At 47.6% G+C, this 17,725-nt stretch overlaps 1 protein-coding gene across 1 annotated transcript; it reads left to right on the top strand.

Annotated features, from left to right (window-relative positions):
- Nucleotides 1-11,204: 11,204 nt before the first annotated feature.
- LOC309565917 (uncharacterized protein) lies at nucleotides 11,205-13,730 on the top strand (the record flags this gene model as incomplete). Its single annotated transcript, XM_082270948.1, has 4 exons — nucleotides 11,205-11,735; nucleotides 11,787-12,026; nucleotides 12,156-12,503; nucleotides 12,912-13,730. The coding sequence occupies 4 exons, from the start codon at nucleotides 11,205-11,207 to the stop codon at nucleotides 13,728-13,730; spliced, it is 1,938 nt and encodes a 645-aa protein (XP_082127074.1).
- Nucleotides 13,731-17,725: the final 3,995 nt, after the last annotated feature.

Here is a 17,725-nt window from a genome sequence, read left to right as displayed (position 1 = left end):
CACAGACTTTCTGCTTATACCGGGGGTCTAGTAGCGTGGCCACCCAGTACAGGTCGTTCTCCTTCAGCCTTTTTATACGAGGGTCTCTCAACAGGCATGACAGCATGAAAGACCCCATTTGCACAAGGTTGGATGCCGAGCTACTCATGTCCAATTCCTCATCCTCACTGATGTCATTGAAGGTGTGTTCTTCCCCCCAGCCACGTACAACACCACGGGTACCAGATAGGTGACAACGAGCACCCTGGGATGCCTGCTGTGGTTGGTGTTCCTCCTCCTCAAAGCCACATTCCTCCTCTGACTCCTCTTCCTCACACTCCTCTTCCAGTGTTGCCGCAGGTCCAGCAATCGATGGTAAGGCTGTTTCTGGTGGTGGTGATGGTGACCACAACTCTTCCTCTTCCTCTTCACGCTCATCTACGGCCTGATCCAGCACTCTTCACAGGGCACGCTCCAGGAAAAAAACATATGGGATGATGTCGCTGATGGTGCCTTCAGTGCGACTCACTAGGTTTGTCACCTCCTCAAAAGGACGCATGAGCCTACAGGCATTGCGCATGAGCGTCCAGTAACGTGGCAAAAAAATACCCAGCTCCGCAGAGGCTGTCCTAGCACCCCGGTCATACAAATACTCGTTGACCGCTTTTTCTTGTTGGAGCAGGCGGTCGAACATTAGCAGTGTTGAATTCCAACGTGTCGGGCTGTCGCAAATCAAGCGCCTCACTGGCATGTTGTTTCGCCGCTGAATATCTGCAAAGTGCGCCATGGCCGTGTAGGAACGCCTGAAATGGCCACACACCTTCCTGGCCTGCTTGAGGACGTCCTGTAAGCCTGGGTACTTCTGCACAAAACGTTGCACAATCAGATTCAACACATGTGCCATGCACGGCACATGTGTCAACTTGCCCAAATTCAATGCCGCCAACAAATTGCTCCCGTTGTCACACACCACTTTGCCGATCTCCAGTTGGTGCGGGGTCAGCCACTGATCCACCTGTGCGTTCAGGGCGGACAGTAGTGCTGGTCTGGTGTGACTCTCTGCTTTCAGGCAAGTCAACCCCAAGACAGCGTGACACTGTCGTATCCGGCATGTGGAATAGCCCCTGGGGAGCTGGGGGGGTGCAGTTGGTGTGGAGCAAGACGCAACAGCAGAAGAGGACTCAGCCGAGGAGGTTAGCAAAGAGGATGGAGTAGGAGGAGTAGAGGAGGTGGCAGCAGGCCTGCCTGCAAGTCGTGGCGGTGTCACCAACTCCTCTGCAGCAGAGCCACGCATTCCATGCTTGGCAGCCGCCAGCAGGTTTACCCAATGCGCAGTGTACGTTATATACCTGCCCTGACCGTGCTTTGCAGACCAGCTATCAGTGGTCAGATGGACCCTTGCCCCAACACTGTGTGCCAGACGTGACATGATTTCCTTTTCCACAATAGAGTACAGGTTGGGGATTGCCTTTTGTGAAAAATAATTTCGGCCGGGTACCTTCCACTGCGGTGTCCCAATAGCGACAAATTTTTTGAAGGCCTCAGACTCCACCAGCTTGTATGGTAAAAGCTGGCGGGCTAAGAGTTCCGACAAGCCAGCTGTCAGACGTCGGGCAAGGGGGTGACTCTGCGAGATTGGCTTTTTACGCTCAAACATTTCCTTGACAGACACCTGACTGTGGGCAGGTGACGAGCAGGAACTGCTGAAGGTGAGAGGCGGAGGGGCGGGTTGTTGATAGGGGGCATGGAGGACAGCAGTGGTTGACGTGGCTGAAGATGCTGGACCAGGAGGAGGATGGTGGCTTTCAGTTTGTGTGCTGCTTTTACTCATGTGTTGATCCCATAGGCGTTTGTGATGTGAGATCATGTGCCTTCGCAAAGCAGTTGTACCTAGGTGGGTGTTGGACTTCCCACGACTCAGTTTCTTTTGGCACAGGTTACAAATGGCATCGCTGATATCAGAGGCAGACACACAAAAAAAATGCCACACTGCTGAGCTTTGCAAGGACGGCATTCTGGTGGTGGCAACAGCTTGCGTTGATTGGCGTGCTGTCTGGCTGACCCCGGGTGCCGAATCTACATGCTGTCTGACTGCGCCACTAGCTCCTTGCGATGACCTCCTCCCCCTGCTTCCAACTCGTCTCCTCCTCCTCTCTGTCTCCCCATCTGAACTTTCCCCCTCTTCTTCTGCTCTTCGAGCAGGCACCCAGGTGACATCCACAGACACATCGTCATCATCAGCCGCTTCACTTGACAACTCAGCAAAGGCAGCAGCAGCAGGTACAACATCATCATCATCATCATCACAATGTACGTCCATGTGTATAATGCTGCCTGACTGAGACATATCCCCGTTATCTACATCCTCTGGCACTAATAGTTGCGCATCACTTATTTCTTCCAACTGATGTGAAAATAACTCCTCTGACGGATCAAGTGAAGCGGCTGTGGTGCTAGTGTTGGTGGTGGTGCCGGCGGGCTGGCGAGTGGTAAATTGAGAGGTGCCCGAAGCTGAGCTGGAGGAGGATGGTGCATTAGGGTTCCGAGCGGAAGCTGTAGACGATTGGGTGTCTTGTGTAAGCCAGTCAACTATGGCCTCAGAATTTTTTGAGTTCAGGGTCTGTGGTGGCCTCTGAACACTGGGCATTATTCTAGGGCCTAAGGAAATCACAGCACCACGACCACGACGGCCCTTGCGGGGTGGCCTGCCTCTGCCTGTCATTTTCTTTTTTAATGTGTTGTGTACTATGAGTGCAAGGTGCTGTGCCACCCTATAGGAGTGTTGGGCAGTACACTCTGTGGACCTGACAGTCACTGGCACTCAGGCAACTGCAATTAAAAAATATATATATTTTTTTTACTTGGCAAGCTGCTGTGCCACCTTATATATCAGTGGTGGGTGGGCAGTGGCACAGTACACTCTCTGTGGACCTGACAGCAGTCACTGGCACCCAGGCAACTGCAATTTTAAAAAATATATATATTTTATTTTACTTTGCAAGCTGCTGTGCCACCTTATATATCAGTGGTAATGTTCAGAAAAAATGTTTGTTGGGCGCTTCTGACCAGGCAAGAAAGAAAGGAGTCCACCACTGTAGAAGGGGCGCGGGGGATGCTCCAGATTCTTGTTTCGGGACTGTCCCAAATGGCTGGATACAAGGCAGCACTGACAGGAAAACTCCGAAGAATCCGCTGGCAGAAGTGAAGAAAAAGACAGGCGCCACTGTAGTTAGCCAGAAAAGTTTATTGCACAATATACATATTGCCCACCACTGATATATATACGGTGGCACAGCATCTTGTTGCAATAAATTGAAAAAAAACTCGGCTCCTTCCTCAAGCGCTTGAGGAAGGAGCCGAGTGCGCATGCTCCGAAACGCGTTGCGTCATTTCCGGGAGCCTGCGTTCCACTTGCGGCTTCCGGTGTAACCAAGTTCTTCGACCAGCTTCCTGTGACGTCACCTCCGGGCCGGTGGACGGCCGGATCGTGCGCTGGAGACGCTGCCATACGGACTGGAGCTTACCTATGTGTAAGTTATTATGTATATTGTGCAATAAACTTTTCTGGCTAACTACAGTGGCGCCTGTCTTTTTCTTATATATCAGTGGTGGGTGGGCAGTGGCACAGTACACTCTCTGTGGACCTGACAGCAGTCACTGGCACCCAGGCAACTGCAATTTTAAAAAATATATATTTTATTTTACTTTGCAAGCTGCTGTGCCACCTTATATATCAGTGGTGGGTGGGCAGTGGCACAGTACACTCTCTGTGGACCTGACAGCAGTCACTGGCACCCAGGCAACTGCAATTAAAAAATATATATATTTTTTTTTACTTTGCAAGCTGCTGTGCCACCTTATATATCAGTGGTGGGAGGGCACACAGTGGCACTGCAGTGGGCACAGTACACTCTGTGGACCTGACAGTAACTGGCAGCCCAGGCAACTGCAATAATAAAAAATATTTTTTTTTTTCAATTTATTGCAACAAGATGCTGTGCCACCGTATATATATCAGTGGTGGGCAGTGCACTGCAGTGGGTACAGTGCACTCTGTGGACCTGACACAGCACTCACTGCAATTATGACAGAGGAAAAAAAAAATATTTTTTAAAATGCAAGGTACTGTGCCTGTGCCACCCGAAATGAGTGTGGTGTGCACACAGTACAGTCTGTGGTAGGTCTGTGGCCTCTCACACACAGCGGGCAGGCAACTGCAGTGTACAATAGATATATATAGATATATATATAAAGAAAAAACTCTATTACCTTACCAGCCCTTAAAAGGGCTTTTGGGGACACTATATATATATATATATATATATATGTATATATATAAATAAAAAAAATCCTCAATTACCAGCCCTTAAAAGGGCTTTTGGGGACACTAGATAGATATAGATATATATATATAAGAAGAAACAACTCAATTACCAGCCCTTAAAAGGGCTTTTGGGGACGCTAGGTATATATATATATATATATATATATAAAAAAAAAAAAACACAAATACCAGCCCTTAGAAGGGCTTTTTGGGGTGCTGATATTACAGCAGTAGTGGACCAAGAACACTGCAAGACCAGGAACACTGACTAACTGTCCCTAGCTTAACAGCAGCAGCAGCAGCAGCTCTCTCCCTACTCTCACTACACACACTGCTTCAGAATGATCTAAGATGGATGCTGCCCTTGCTTATTTATAGGAGGTGGGAGGGTGTGGGAGGGAGGTATGCTGATTGGCTGGAAATGTGTCTGCTGACTGTAAAGTTCAGGGTCAAAGTTTGCCTCAATGATGTCTTATGGGGGGCGGACCGAACATCGCATATGTTCGCCGGCAGCGGCGAACGCGAACATGCTAAGTTCGCCGGGAACTGTTCGCCGGCGAACAGTTCTATACATCTCTATTCTCCTGTTCGTAGGGTCCCGGAAAAACCGGGGTATCCTCAGAAGGCACCGCAGTAGCTTTGTTCAAAACGGCTACCGCGTGATCCACCGGAGGCGCCACACACCAACGCTCGTCGGTGGAAGGCGCAAACGGATAAAGAAGTTTAAACTTATTTGGCACAGTAAAGGGCTTCTTTAAATTGCGCCACTGTTCATTAACCGTATGGTGAAATTCAGCAGGGCAGGGAAAAACCTGCGCTGATTTGCGAGTCCTCTGTGTTCCAAAAGAAGACACCCTAGCAGGAGGAGTAGGCTCATCCTCCAGGTGCAAGGTATCCTTTATGGAAGCAATCAGCTCATTCATGAGTGCAAGCTCTTCAGGCGAGCCAGGGGGAGAAACATCAACCCCCTCCACCTCAGCCTCCCCCTCGGACCCGATAAGGTCCAAAGATGAGCGGGACCCCGAGAAGGGTACGCCAGCCACAGCAGCCACATCGCCCTCTGAATCAGAGGAAATGGATAACCTGGCCCTTTTTGCGGATCGTTCAGCCATCAGCATCTGCACCTGAGACACTAAGGAAGCCACTACAGTGGTCAGATCGGCCCCCTCGGGGGGTGCAGCATCCCCCTGGTCCCCCACCAGGGCGGGGGGAAACTTGCTATCCTGAGAATCCATGCCCCAGTACAGAAAAGTAATAAAGGTACTGGCCCTTTAATACCACGGCGAGCGCAGCCCACCGCACACTGCTGTATGCACTGACCCGGCAGGGATAGACAATACTGAGGAAGGAATGACAGGACAAGAAGGTAAAAACCTGGAGAGAGCACACCAGACTGCTGCCACTGATCGCTGTTCCCAGAGAAAGAGGAAGTGATGCAATGCTGGCTGACTGATATAGCCTATTGAAGGCTCCGGCAAAATGGCCGCTCGGCCGGGGGAGAAGGCTACAATAAAATGGCGCCGCCATGTGCATGGATGAGTACCGCCCGCCAAAATGGCGGCGAATGGCGCCAAAACACGGCGCTGCATAGGGACAGGGCTGGTCACAGTATTCAGGCAAAGAAAAAATGGCGGATCGCCGCAGCGACCGCCGCACACACACATGTCTGCACACCAAACTGCACCCAGAGCATAATAAACAGCAGAGCAGGATGCCGCCCCCCCCCCCCCCCGCAGCCCACAGGCAGTGCAGCCACACAGGGATCTGACAGGGAGCTCGCAGTTACACAGACATGGAGGGTAATACACAGCCACAGACTGACACCCATACAGAAGGTCCCCACACAGAAGGTGCTTACCGTACCAGATGGCGTGGGGAGCCGTCTCCAGCGACAAACCGCTATCAGGGCAGACAGGGAGTGCCACAGCCAGGACGCTTGTGGACCGCAGTCATGGCGTCCAGTGAGGTAGCCACCTCACAGGCAGCATCCCTGCAGCGAACAGGGCCAATGTGCCAGGGTAAAACCTAAGCTGGCAGGCTGAGGATCCATCTGGCTCTCAGCCCTGGGATCCAGGGCGGCCAGTCCGAGACCCAGCTCCGCATGATGATTCTTCATCAGAAGATCCCTAAACTAAGGCTGACAAAATAACAGCTAGCAAGGAAAAGAGAAAAATACTTGAAATAAAATCAAATAAAGGGTAGAAGGCTGAGACTGAGCCCCAGCACAGGAAAGCCAGCTACTCCTAAGCTAGGCAAGATCAAACTGAGTTGGGAATGCTGGTGCAGGGAGGTATTGACTGAGGGGACAGCCCCTAGGGGTGTGTCTATGCTAAAAGCTTTTGTATTAACAATTCTTGTTGCCTAGCTACTCCTACGGAGCAAAGGTCAATACCCATTGGTGAGGACTTGGAAGGGGGCGGCGACTGTCGGAGGACGTAAGAGAAAATGCGTTTGTAAGACCCGAGCGCAAATACAGTGTGACAAAGTATTGCAACCATCTCCATTTTAATCTCTATAGTCTCTTGCCAAAAAAAAACGTGTTTGGGGGTTCTAAGTAATTTTCTAGTAAAAAATACTGATTTTAACTTGTAAACAACAAGTGTCAGAAACAGGCCTGGTCCTGAAGTGGTTAAAAAGAAAAAGTCTCCTGGCTTCTAGGACCAAGTTGAGATCAAGCCCCATCCACCCGCTGTCATTACACCTGTCAAATGCCAGCGTCTCTGCCCATTAAATCTCTAACATTCATTGGCATACAATGATAAAGCGTGGGGCTACAGATACCACAAGGTGCTGCAGGTAAGCATTGTTTTTACTTTAGCAATGTCATGTTCACTTTAAAGCGGAGTTCCACCCGAAATTTATACTTACCTCCATCTTCTCGCTCCCGGTCACCTGAAAAACAAATGGATAATCGCAATTTTTTTTTTTTTCACTTACCTTTTAGAGAAAATATACTCACCTTACTTCCTTCTTCCTCCCCTCGGCGGCCACGGCGATTCGTCACTTCCTGCCTTTTGCAATGATTCCTGGGAGCTGAACGTCATCGCTCCCAGGAATCATTGCGCCTGCACCGGCCCCGACGTCAGTTCCGGGGCGCGCGCGTCATTCCCTTCTAAACAGCTTCTGGGCATGCCCAGAAGCTGTGGAGGGATGACGCGCGCGACCCGGAAGTGACGTCGGGGCCGGTGCAGTGCATCGTGGGACCGAAGAAGGAGGAAGAGGACCGAAGAGGACGCGGAAGAGGATCGCGCTGGCTTCAAGCTGCCCACACCCGAGATGGCAGCGCTGGAGAAGACAATTTCAAGGTGAGTATTTCTCCTGAAAGGTAAGTGCAACCCGGGACAGATCAGAGGCTAGCCATTGTGGAATGTGCTAGCCCTGACTGTCCCGGGGGTATTTTTATAAAAAAATGTACAACTAGGGTGGAACTCCGCTTTAACTGGCTGCATTTAAAATAACAAACCTTGTAACGGCATAAAGGGCCATACACACTATAAGATTTTCTGAAGACTTTTTCCTTTAGATTTACCAAAACCATATAATATGAGGTCAAACCTCAACACTTTCAATTTGTCTGCAATCTGGCAGGCCCTTACACTACATAGAAAAGGTAAATCTGAAGGAAAAAGTCTTCAGAAAATCTTATAGTGTGTATGGCCCTTAACTTTGCATTGTTTATTATATCTGTCTGGAGTTACACTTTAACAGGGTTAGAATCATTGGATAGAATCAGAATGGGTTAGAGCTTTTGCTGTGTTTTTATTGATACCTGTGTTCCCATTGGAGAGATTTTTCCTTATTTTCTGCTCCAGTGACTCCACCGCACACAAGAAAAGTTTCCCAAATGTTAGGCAGCAAAAAAAGAAAAACAACTTCTAATGCTTCCTAATTCTATCACAAATTACAGAAATTCAGCTTCCATTCACAGACATCATAAGAAAATCGCTATGAGAGAAAGCATGAGGCTTTTTAAAAATGTCACCAGTATACAGATAAATCATCAGAGACTACAGTATTGGAGTTTTATTGGTATTTTAACTAAATTAATAAACACCAAAAACAATCTTCTGGGAGTAAACTTGGGCCACGGCCATTTTTTTTATTGGTTTTAATAAAAACACTTTATTCAAAATTCTAAATTGAAACAATATTATTTGAAGTTTAAATTGTTATCACTTAACCACTTGCCGACCGCCGCAAGTACATATACTGCGGCGGTCAGCCCCAGCCAGGCAAAGTGATGTATACATACGTCACTAGACTGTCACCGGCTTGTGAGTCAATAGCGGGCGAGCGCGCGCCTGCTGAGGCACGCGCCCGCCACGGCTCGTTCCCTAAGAAGTCAGTGCGTGTGACTGGCAAACCCGATGTCCGCCGGCCACTCGCAATCGTTCGCCGGGAAGGGAGAAAGGCAGGCGGCTAATGTAAACAAAGCCGCCTGTCATTCTCCCCTGTGTAAGAATGGAGATCATACGGTTCTGCTATGTAAGACTGTTGATCTCTGTTTTTACACTAGTATCCATGTCCCATCACAGTAAGAAACACGCCCCTAGGACACACTTAACCCCTCCCTCTCCAATACAGTTAACCCCTTCCCTGCCAGTGTCATTTTTACAGTAACAGTGCATATGTATAGCACTGATTACTGCAGTAATGTCACTGGTAACCCCAAAAGTGTCAAAAAATGTCAGTCAAGGGTCCGATCTGTCCGCCGCAATGTCGCAGTCCCGCAAAAAAAAATCACAGATCACCGCCATTACTCGTTAAAAAAAAAAAAAAAAACACCAAAAATGACAAAAATCTTTCCCTTTGTTAGTAAACGCGATACCTTTTGCACAAACAAATCAAAATACGCTTTTTTTACCAAACATATGTAGCATAAAACAAATTGGCCGAAAATGTTAAAAAATTTTGATTTTTACATTTTTTTGGGGGAATTTCATATAAAAAAAATGTGAAAAATATTGTTATTTTTGCAAAATTGACGCTATTTTTTTGTTTTATAGCGCATGATCAAAAAAAAAAAAAAAATCGCACAGGTGATCAAATACCTTCAAAAGAAAGCTCTGTTTGTGGGAAAAAAAAGGACGTCAATTTTGTTTTAGGTACAGCGTCGCATGACCGCGCAATTGTCCGTTAAAGTCACGCAGTAAAAAAAAAAAAAAGAATCGCAAAAAAAACCCTGGTCAGGGGTCGGGGCTTAAGTGGTTAAACAATGGCTCAGCCACTACGACTCAAGCCATACGTTTCATAGGAAGTTTAAACCATCCCATAAATATAACTCATAAACCTAAATTACCATATCAGCTCAGTCATCAAAACTCAAGCTGGAAACTTATACAACACAAAAGTCCCCCTTTTAACCACTTGCCGACTGCCTAACGCCGATCTACGTTGGCAGTCAGCCCCTCACAGGCAAAGTGACGTAGGGCTACGTCACTAGCTTGTGAGGGTCTAGGGAGCGAGCGTGCGCCCCCGGAGGCGCGCTCCCGCTCCCGCATGGTCACGGACCCCCCCGCGCGTGTGACCGGCGGACCCGATGTCCGCCGGTCACTCGGCGATCGGCGGGGGAGAGGGAGAATGTCAGGCAGCCTGTGTAAACAAGCTGCCTGTCATTCTCCTTGCTGTTAGGATACTGATCACTCGGATCTAGTATGTAGATCCGTTGATCAGTGTCCATACAGCTCAAGCCCCAGCCAATCACAGTAGAAAGCACGCCCCTAGGGATACACACAGCCCCTCCCTCCCAAATAAAGTTAACCCCTTCACTACCAGTGTATTTTTACAGTAACAGTGCATATATATAGCACTGATTACTGTAGAAATGTCACTGGTAACCCCAAAAGTGTCAAAAATGTCAGTCAAGGGTCCGATCTGTCCGCCCCAATGTCGCAGTACCGCAAAAAAAAATCGCAGATCGCCGCCATTACACGTTAAAAAAAAAAAACAACAAAAATGACAGAAATCTTTCCCTTTGTTAGTAAACGCGATAACTTTTGCGCAAACCAATCAAAATACGCTTTTTGCGATTTTTTTTACCAAACATAGGTAGCATAAAACAAATTGGCCGAAAAAGTAAAAAAATTTTGATTTTTAAATTTTTTTTTTGGGGAATTTCATATAAAAAAATGTGAAAAATATTGCTATTTTTGCAAAATTGACGCTCTTTTTTTGTTTATAGCGCGTGATCAAAAAATCGCACAGGTGATCAAATACCACCAAAAGAAAGCTCTGTTTGTGGGAAAAAAAGGACGCCAAATTCGTTTAGGTACAGCGTCGCACGACCGCGCAATTGTCCGTTAAAGTCACGCAGTGCCGAATCGCAAAATACCCCCTGGTCGGAATGGGGGTAAAATCTTCCGGGGCTTAAGTGGTTAACAAAAGGTGACCCAACCACGTAATATCAGGCCATGACAAAAATTGAGGCGGGAGGGAGAGGAGCAGCACAGAGATTCCTCCGGAGGTGAGTAAACTCTTGGGGTCTGAACCCCCTTTAAATAGCCCCCCCAAAACGTTCCAGAACTGCCCAGGAGGTCAAGTGACCCCTACAAAATTCATCCCACCAATCAGCTGACCCTTCTAGAAGGCTCCTCATGTGTTATTACAGGTGTATGGGGAGTCTTGAAACCTCTCACTCAGGGGAGCCTTGAAACTCCCTAACTGCCGCTGTCCCATAGTAAAGGGAGCCTTAAAACTGCCTGACTGCAAAGGTCACTTTGTTTACTGTCACCATGGCAACAAGCAAGCGGTGACAGTTGGTGAGTCTGAGACTATAAAAAGACCTGCAGCTGAGTCAACGGATCAAACCAGCAGTGAGAGGCGAAGGAGTAGCAGCACACTGTTAGTTCTTAACCTTGTTGAGTTGGTTTTATTGCGATTTTTTTAGTGATTTCCAAAAAAAATGGGAAACTGTTGTAGAAAAAAACGCACCCGTGTTGATGAGACAGCTTATCATCCAAAGTCACAGGCAAAGGCAAAAATTACTTTTAAGCCTTTAGTGGCTGGAAAACAACAGAGATATCAGTCTGATGTCTCTCTCTGCCATGATGTGCCTATTGTGCCTAGTGGAGGAAACTCTGCTGCCAGGCCAACTGACACTAATGGCAAACCAGAGGAGTCCCTTCAGCTGGAAACACCTCAGCTGAACACTCCAGTGACCTATATTGATGGAAAGGAGTTTGTTCATTCTGAGAGAGGCAGTAGCCCTCAGCTGAACACTCCTATTACCAATACCGAAGAAGACACATCTGTTCAGTCTGATGGAGCCAGTAGCCCTCAGCTAAACAGTCCTTTAAACTATTCCGATGAAGAGGGGTCAGAGCTTGAAACATCTCAGCTAAGCACTACAATGACCTATTCCTTTGAAGACAAATCTGTTCAGTCTGATGGAACCAGAAGCTCAGAGCTGAACAGTTCTGAAATCTTTTCTGATGGAGAGGTGACCTTTCCGCTTTTAAAACTTCAACCGAAACCTCGAGTGACCTTTGCCAATGGAGACACATCTGGTAGGTCTGATTCTTCCAGTAGCTTGCAACCTACAAGCCCTGTAAGCTATTCTGATGAAGAGGAGTCCCTTCCGCTTGGAACACTTCAGCTGAAACCTCGAGCAACCTATTCCTTTGAAGACAAATCTGTTCAGTCTGATGGAACCAGAAGCTCAGAGCTGAACAGTTCTGAAATCTTTTCTGATGGAGAGGTGACCTTTCCGCTTTTGAAACTTCAGCCGACACCTCGAGTGACCTTTGCCAATGGAGACACATCTGGTAGGTCTGATTTTTCCAGTAGCTCACAGCTTAACAGTCCTGTAAGCTTTTCTGATGAAGAGGAGTCCCTTCCGCTTGGAACACTTCAGCTGAAACCTCGAGCGACCTATTCCGATGAAGACACATCTGTTCAGTCTGATGGAGCCAGAAGCTCAGAGCTGAACAGTTCTGAAATCTTTTCTGATGGAGAGGTGACCTTTCCGCTTTTGAAACTTCAGCCGACACCTCGAGTGACCTTTGCCAATGGAGACACATCTGGTAGGTCTGATTCTTCCAGTAGCTTGCAACTTACAAGCCCTGTAAGCTATTCTGATGAAGAGGAGTCCTTTCAGGTTGAAACATCTCAGCTGAGCACTACAGTGACATTTTCCTTTGAAGACAAATCTGTTCAGTGTGATGGAACCAGAAGCTCAGAACTGAACAGTTCTGAAATCTTTTCTGATGGAGAGGTGACCTTTCCGCTTTTAAAACTTCAGCCGAAACCTCGTGTGACCTTTGCCAATGGAGACACATCTGGTAGGTCTGATTCTTCCAGTAGCTCACAGCTTAACAGTCCTGTAAGCTTTTCTGATGAAGAGGAGTCCCTTCCGCTTGGAACACTTCAGCTGAAACCTCGAGCGACCTATTCCGATGAAGACACATCTGTTCAGTCTGATACCTCTAGCAGCTCACAGACCAACAGTCCTATAAGCTATTTCGATGAAGAGGAGTTCACATCTGAACTAGAGGAGTCCACTCAGCCAAGCAAAAGAAAGATGGACGACAGAGGGACATTTAGCCAGTTTAGTTCCCCTTCTGTTAAACCTACTTTCAAAAAGCTGAAGCCCTATGAATCACCTATCTGCTCAATGAACCCTTGTGTGGGACAATACAACCTCCATAGCCTGAGAAGAGACCTGCAGTATGTAATGGAATATGGAAACGAAAACTATGCTTGCAAGAGGAGTGTTGAACTCTACTTCCTACCTGCGAACTGTCTTAGTCGTACAGAACTGGATGAAGAAGACCGAAGAAAAATGGTGCGCTGCCTTATCAAATCCCACTCAAAGCACTCCCTGAGCTTGGAGTCCCTGTGCCTGGCCATAAACTACCTGGACAGGCTCCTACTTAACCTCAGGGTGGAGAGGCGCACCTACAACATTATGGCCATTACCTCAATGGTACTTGCCTTAAAAACATCAGAGACATATAGTGAAGAATTGGACCAGATAATTCTGGGTTGTCGCAGACATTTCACCAACACCACAATGTGGACTATGGAGGCATTAATCATGAGGAAACTCAGCTACCGGCTAATTGCTCCAACCACCAACTTTTTCTTGCAGCATCTTATCATGAAGCGGATGGCCAGTGCAGAGCTCACTGCACAGACAGTGGAGGAGAACCATATCCTGATGGTATGTGCAAAAGCAATTGTTAAACTCTGCCTGACAGAGTACTATTACTGCTCTGTCCCTCCATCACTGCAGGCCATCTGCTGTGTCAAAGCTGCTGAATGGGTTGTCTGCCCAGACAAGACTGTCACCCTCACTGGTATACAAGGATACCCAGATGAGCGCGTGCAGGAGGTGCTAGAGTACACGATTACTCTAATCAAAGACAACTCTAACTACTTAAGCAGCCTCACAGACTTTGAAGACAGCTTCTATCTATATCAATACTGAGCGCTCCACGGTCAGCAATTCAAACAACACCAAAGAGAGGAAGCTGTAAAGTAACAGCACCACCAAGGGCATATCCCCATAAAAATACTAACATTTACCAACATAACAAACCAGTCAGAATCACCCTGATCCATCCCAGAAGCACTACAGGAAGAAGGGGAAGATAACTATAGATTTCAGATCCGTTGCACTGGCTGTGTGGGCAATGACAGCTAATCACCTTCAGGGACAAGGGCATTAGTTTACATTCTAAAATTTTATCCTGAAAGGACCAGCAGCTCTCAAGTGAGATAAGGGATAAGGAAACACATTTGCAGCGTAAGATGGTTTGTGAGTGCCAATTTCTAACAGTTTCACGCACACATACCATCAGTGCGTCCACCAGTGCCTTCTTGTGCGCAGCCAAAGGTGTGGAGGAATTATCCTCACTATCCGATAATTCGGGGACGGTGGCCGCAGACTCTGCACAGTAGGCCACGTCCGCAGCCAGGGCTGGACTGGCCTGCCGGGATACTGGGAAATTTCCCGGTGGGCCGCTTTGAGATATAGCCGGAAAGAAAGTTTTTACTCCCCTTTGTAATCGCGGCCGCCGGCCCACCCCGCTGGGTATGCAGAGTCGAGCTAGCTGCCGGATGTGAGCGGCATGATGTCATATCCAGAGGATGCGTGGCAGTAGTCAGCGGATCTCTAGTCATTAGCTGGCTGCACAGCATGGCGGCATCCCTTCCCTGAAGTTCCCTCCCAGGCTCCCATACAGACACCGGTGACCGACGGCACGCTGAGCTGCCCTGTAGTGTACAGGTAAGAGTCATGAAGGAGGGACCTTGAGTATTGCATTGGGGGGGGGGGGCAGGCAGCATTGTTTTAGGGAGAGCAGAGGAGGGGATCAGCATTGTATTAGGAGAAGGGGGGGACAGCATTGTATTAGGGGGAGGGGGGAACAGCATTGTATTAGGGGGAGGGGGGAACAGCATATTAGGGGGAGGGGGGAAACAGCATTGTATTAGGGGGAGAGGGGGATCAGCATTGTATTAGATAGTGGGGAGAGGGGGTGGTCATCAGTGTATTAGATAGCAGGGAGGGGGGTTAGCAGAGTATTAGTTAGCGGGGAGGGGGGGTTCAGCAGTGTATTAGATAGCGGGGAGGGGGGTCAGCAGTGTATTAGATAGCGGGGAGGGGGGGGTCAGCAGTGTATTAGATAGCGGGGAGGGGGGGGGTCAGCAGTGTATTAGATAGTGGGGAGGGGGGACAGCTGAGCTGTTCCTAGAGCCTGTGGCCTCCCAGCTGTGCTGTCCCTGGCGCCTGGACCCCGCTCTCCCAGTCTCCCCTCCCCCAACAAGGAGTAAGAGAAGGAATAAAAAGAAAGAATACATGGAAGAGAGAGGAAAAGTGGGGGAGGAACAAAGAAAAAGGGAGAGAGAGAGAGAGAGAGATGGAAAAAAAAAAAACAAGAAATTAGGATAGAGAAAGATAAAAGGGAAAGAAAGGAGAACAAAGAGGAGTGGTAAATCCTAAAATGTACCATAAGGGGTTTTAATTCTGTATGAGTGGTAGGGACCCAGAGAGCTCTAAACGTCCGCTGATTAGGGGCACAAATGACTTGCCTTGAGTGCTGACAACCCACGCTACGCCACTGAGGCTGGTATGAAATTATTTCCAGGGTTGGTTTTTAGTCCCATTCCGGCCCTGTCCGCAGCGAACAAATTAGATTCAGGATTTTATTGAGACAGATGAAGTAGGGGAAGGCGGGGATGCTTTATGCTAGCCCGCCGCCCAAAAGCTATCTTCACCCAGGACACAAAGGACTCCAGGACCGCCGTCAGTGCATCAATGGATGGCTGGGTCCCCGAAGGGACCTGCAGCCTCTAAGAGGGAGTCAGGTGGGTAAACATGCTCCAGAGACACCATCAATAAATAGGGGGACCCCCACAAAGTGTCTAGCACTGCAAAGGGACACCGCCACCACGCTGCTAGCACCACCAGGTCGCCAGCAAAAAGCACCGCACAACCTGCAGCAGAGGGAGGGAGGGACCCTACCAGACTCACCACCCCAACTGGGTAGCACCCACTGCACCAGGATGCACTTGCTCAATGAGCGGCATCCAAAGGGGAAGAGAAAAACCCAGGAGTCAGCACCAGGGGAAAAGGAGAAGTTCACACAGCCAAAATGAGCCAAAGGTGCGTGATTGGCCCGGCTAATAGGGGAGGAGGAGGCCGGATTTTTTTTTTTTTTTATTAAACACATCTTGCAAAAAGAAGCATGATTGGCCGGCTATAAGGGGAGGAGAAGGCTGGATTCTTTTTTTTTTTTTTTAAACACATCTCACAAAAAGGAGCGTGATTGGCTGGCTATAAGGGGAGGAGGAGGCCAGATTTTTTTTTTTTTTTTTACACAGCTCTCTCTCAAAAAGATAAAAGCGCATTTTTGGCTGGCTATAAGGGGAGGAGAAGGCTGGATTTTTTTTTTTAAACACATCTCTGAAAAAGAAAAAGGAGCGTGATTGGCTGGCTATAAGGGGAGGAGGAGGCCAGATTTTATTATTATTTTTTTTTTTTTACACAGCTCTCTCTCAAAAAGAAATAGGCGCATTATTGGCTGGCTATAAGGGGAGGAGAAGGCTGGATTTTTTTCTTTTTAAAACACATCTCACAAAAAGGTGCGTGATTGGCCGGCTACAAGGGGAGGAGGAGGCTGGATTTTTTTTTTTCAAACACATCTCTCAAAAAGAAAAAGGAGCGTGATTGGCTGGCTATAAGGGGAGGAGGAGGCCAGATTTTTTTTTTTTTTTTTTTTTTTTACACAGCTCTCTCTCAAAAAGGAACATTATTGGCTAGCTATAAGGGGAGGAGGCCAGATATTTTTTTTTTAAACACATCTCACAAAAAGGAGCGTGATTGGCCAGCTATAAGGGGCGGAGGCGGCCGGAATTTTTTTTTTTTTTAAAAACATCTCTCCAGATACCTCTCCCATTTTACTTTCAAAATAGAGAAGACACATAAAATAGAAATAAGCCATTAAAAAAATATATTTTAACGATTTATGCCAATTTCTTTACCATCAATTACTCCTAAAAAGCAACTACTTCTATCACCACAATATAAATGACACTCATCCCCATGCTGGGCCATCTGGTACAACTGGCTGCAGCGGACAGTTGAGTAGAACCGATCAGTGGTCGTATTTAAATTGGCTTTCCACTAATACAATGCAACAAAAGCAAAATAATGTTATACCTGCTGGAACCTGAACCGCTCTTATGTAAGGGTTCAGCTGACATTTAGTACTTACAGTATGTACATTTACGACGCAGACAGCAAAATAGTCAGCCAGGCGTTTCTCCTGTTAAAGAGAATCTGTCACTTTGCCTATTCAGAGCAGAATGACTGGTTCTCTTGACAGGCATACTTCCTCCATTGAGTCCACTACAGCTGTATGTTTTGCTTGTTTTTCCAATGTGTACTGGCCAGCACATGACATGCTGGATCCTCTTTGATCTTCTCCTAGTGATGGGCAGTCATGGATGATGGAGAGAGTGGAGCTAATGTGGGGACATCAGAGCAGCACTCTGCATCAATATACTGGGTGTCGGGTTCAGGGGGCTCATGACACCCTTCAGTCTCACAGTGTCATTGAACCCGGAAGACTGAGGACATCTTGTGGTGAAGAAGAGAACTGTGTACAACGATGTGTTAAAAGGGGACTACAACCAGAGGTGCAACTTTTATATTTTTAAAGCCTGGGGCTCAGCTTTAAAGTAGAACTATAGGTAATTTTATTTATTTTATTTATAACGGAGGGTTATAACCGCTGTCAGATTTGTTTCGCCATTTGTGTTCTATTGTGTTCCATTGAGGAGATTTCTCTTCACTTCCGGTCTTATAGCCAAACAGGAAGTGAGAGGAAATCCCTGCAAATTAAGGGAATCCCTTGGGGACCCCCCTTCCCCCCATGTCACCAGAACTAGTGTCCCCATTGGAAGATTTTCTCTCTATTA

The sequence above is a fragment of the Pelophylax lessonae genome (assembly GCF_965119305.1).
Source record: "Pelophylax lessonae genome assembly, chromosome: 10".
Taxonomy (NCBI): domain Eukaryota; kingdom Metazoa; phylum Chordata; class Amphibia; order Anura; family Ranidae; genus Pelophylax; species Pelophylax lessonae.
This window is presented reverse-complemented; position numbering and strand designations above follow the sequence as displayed.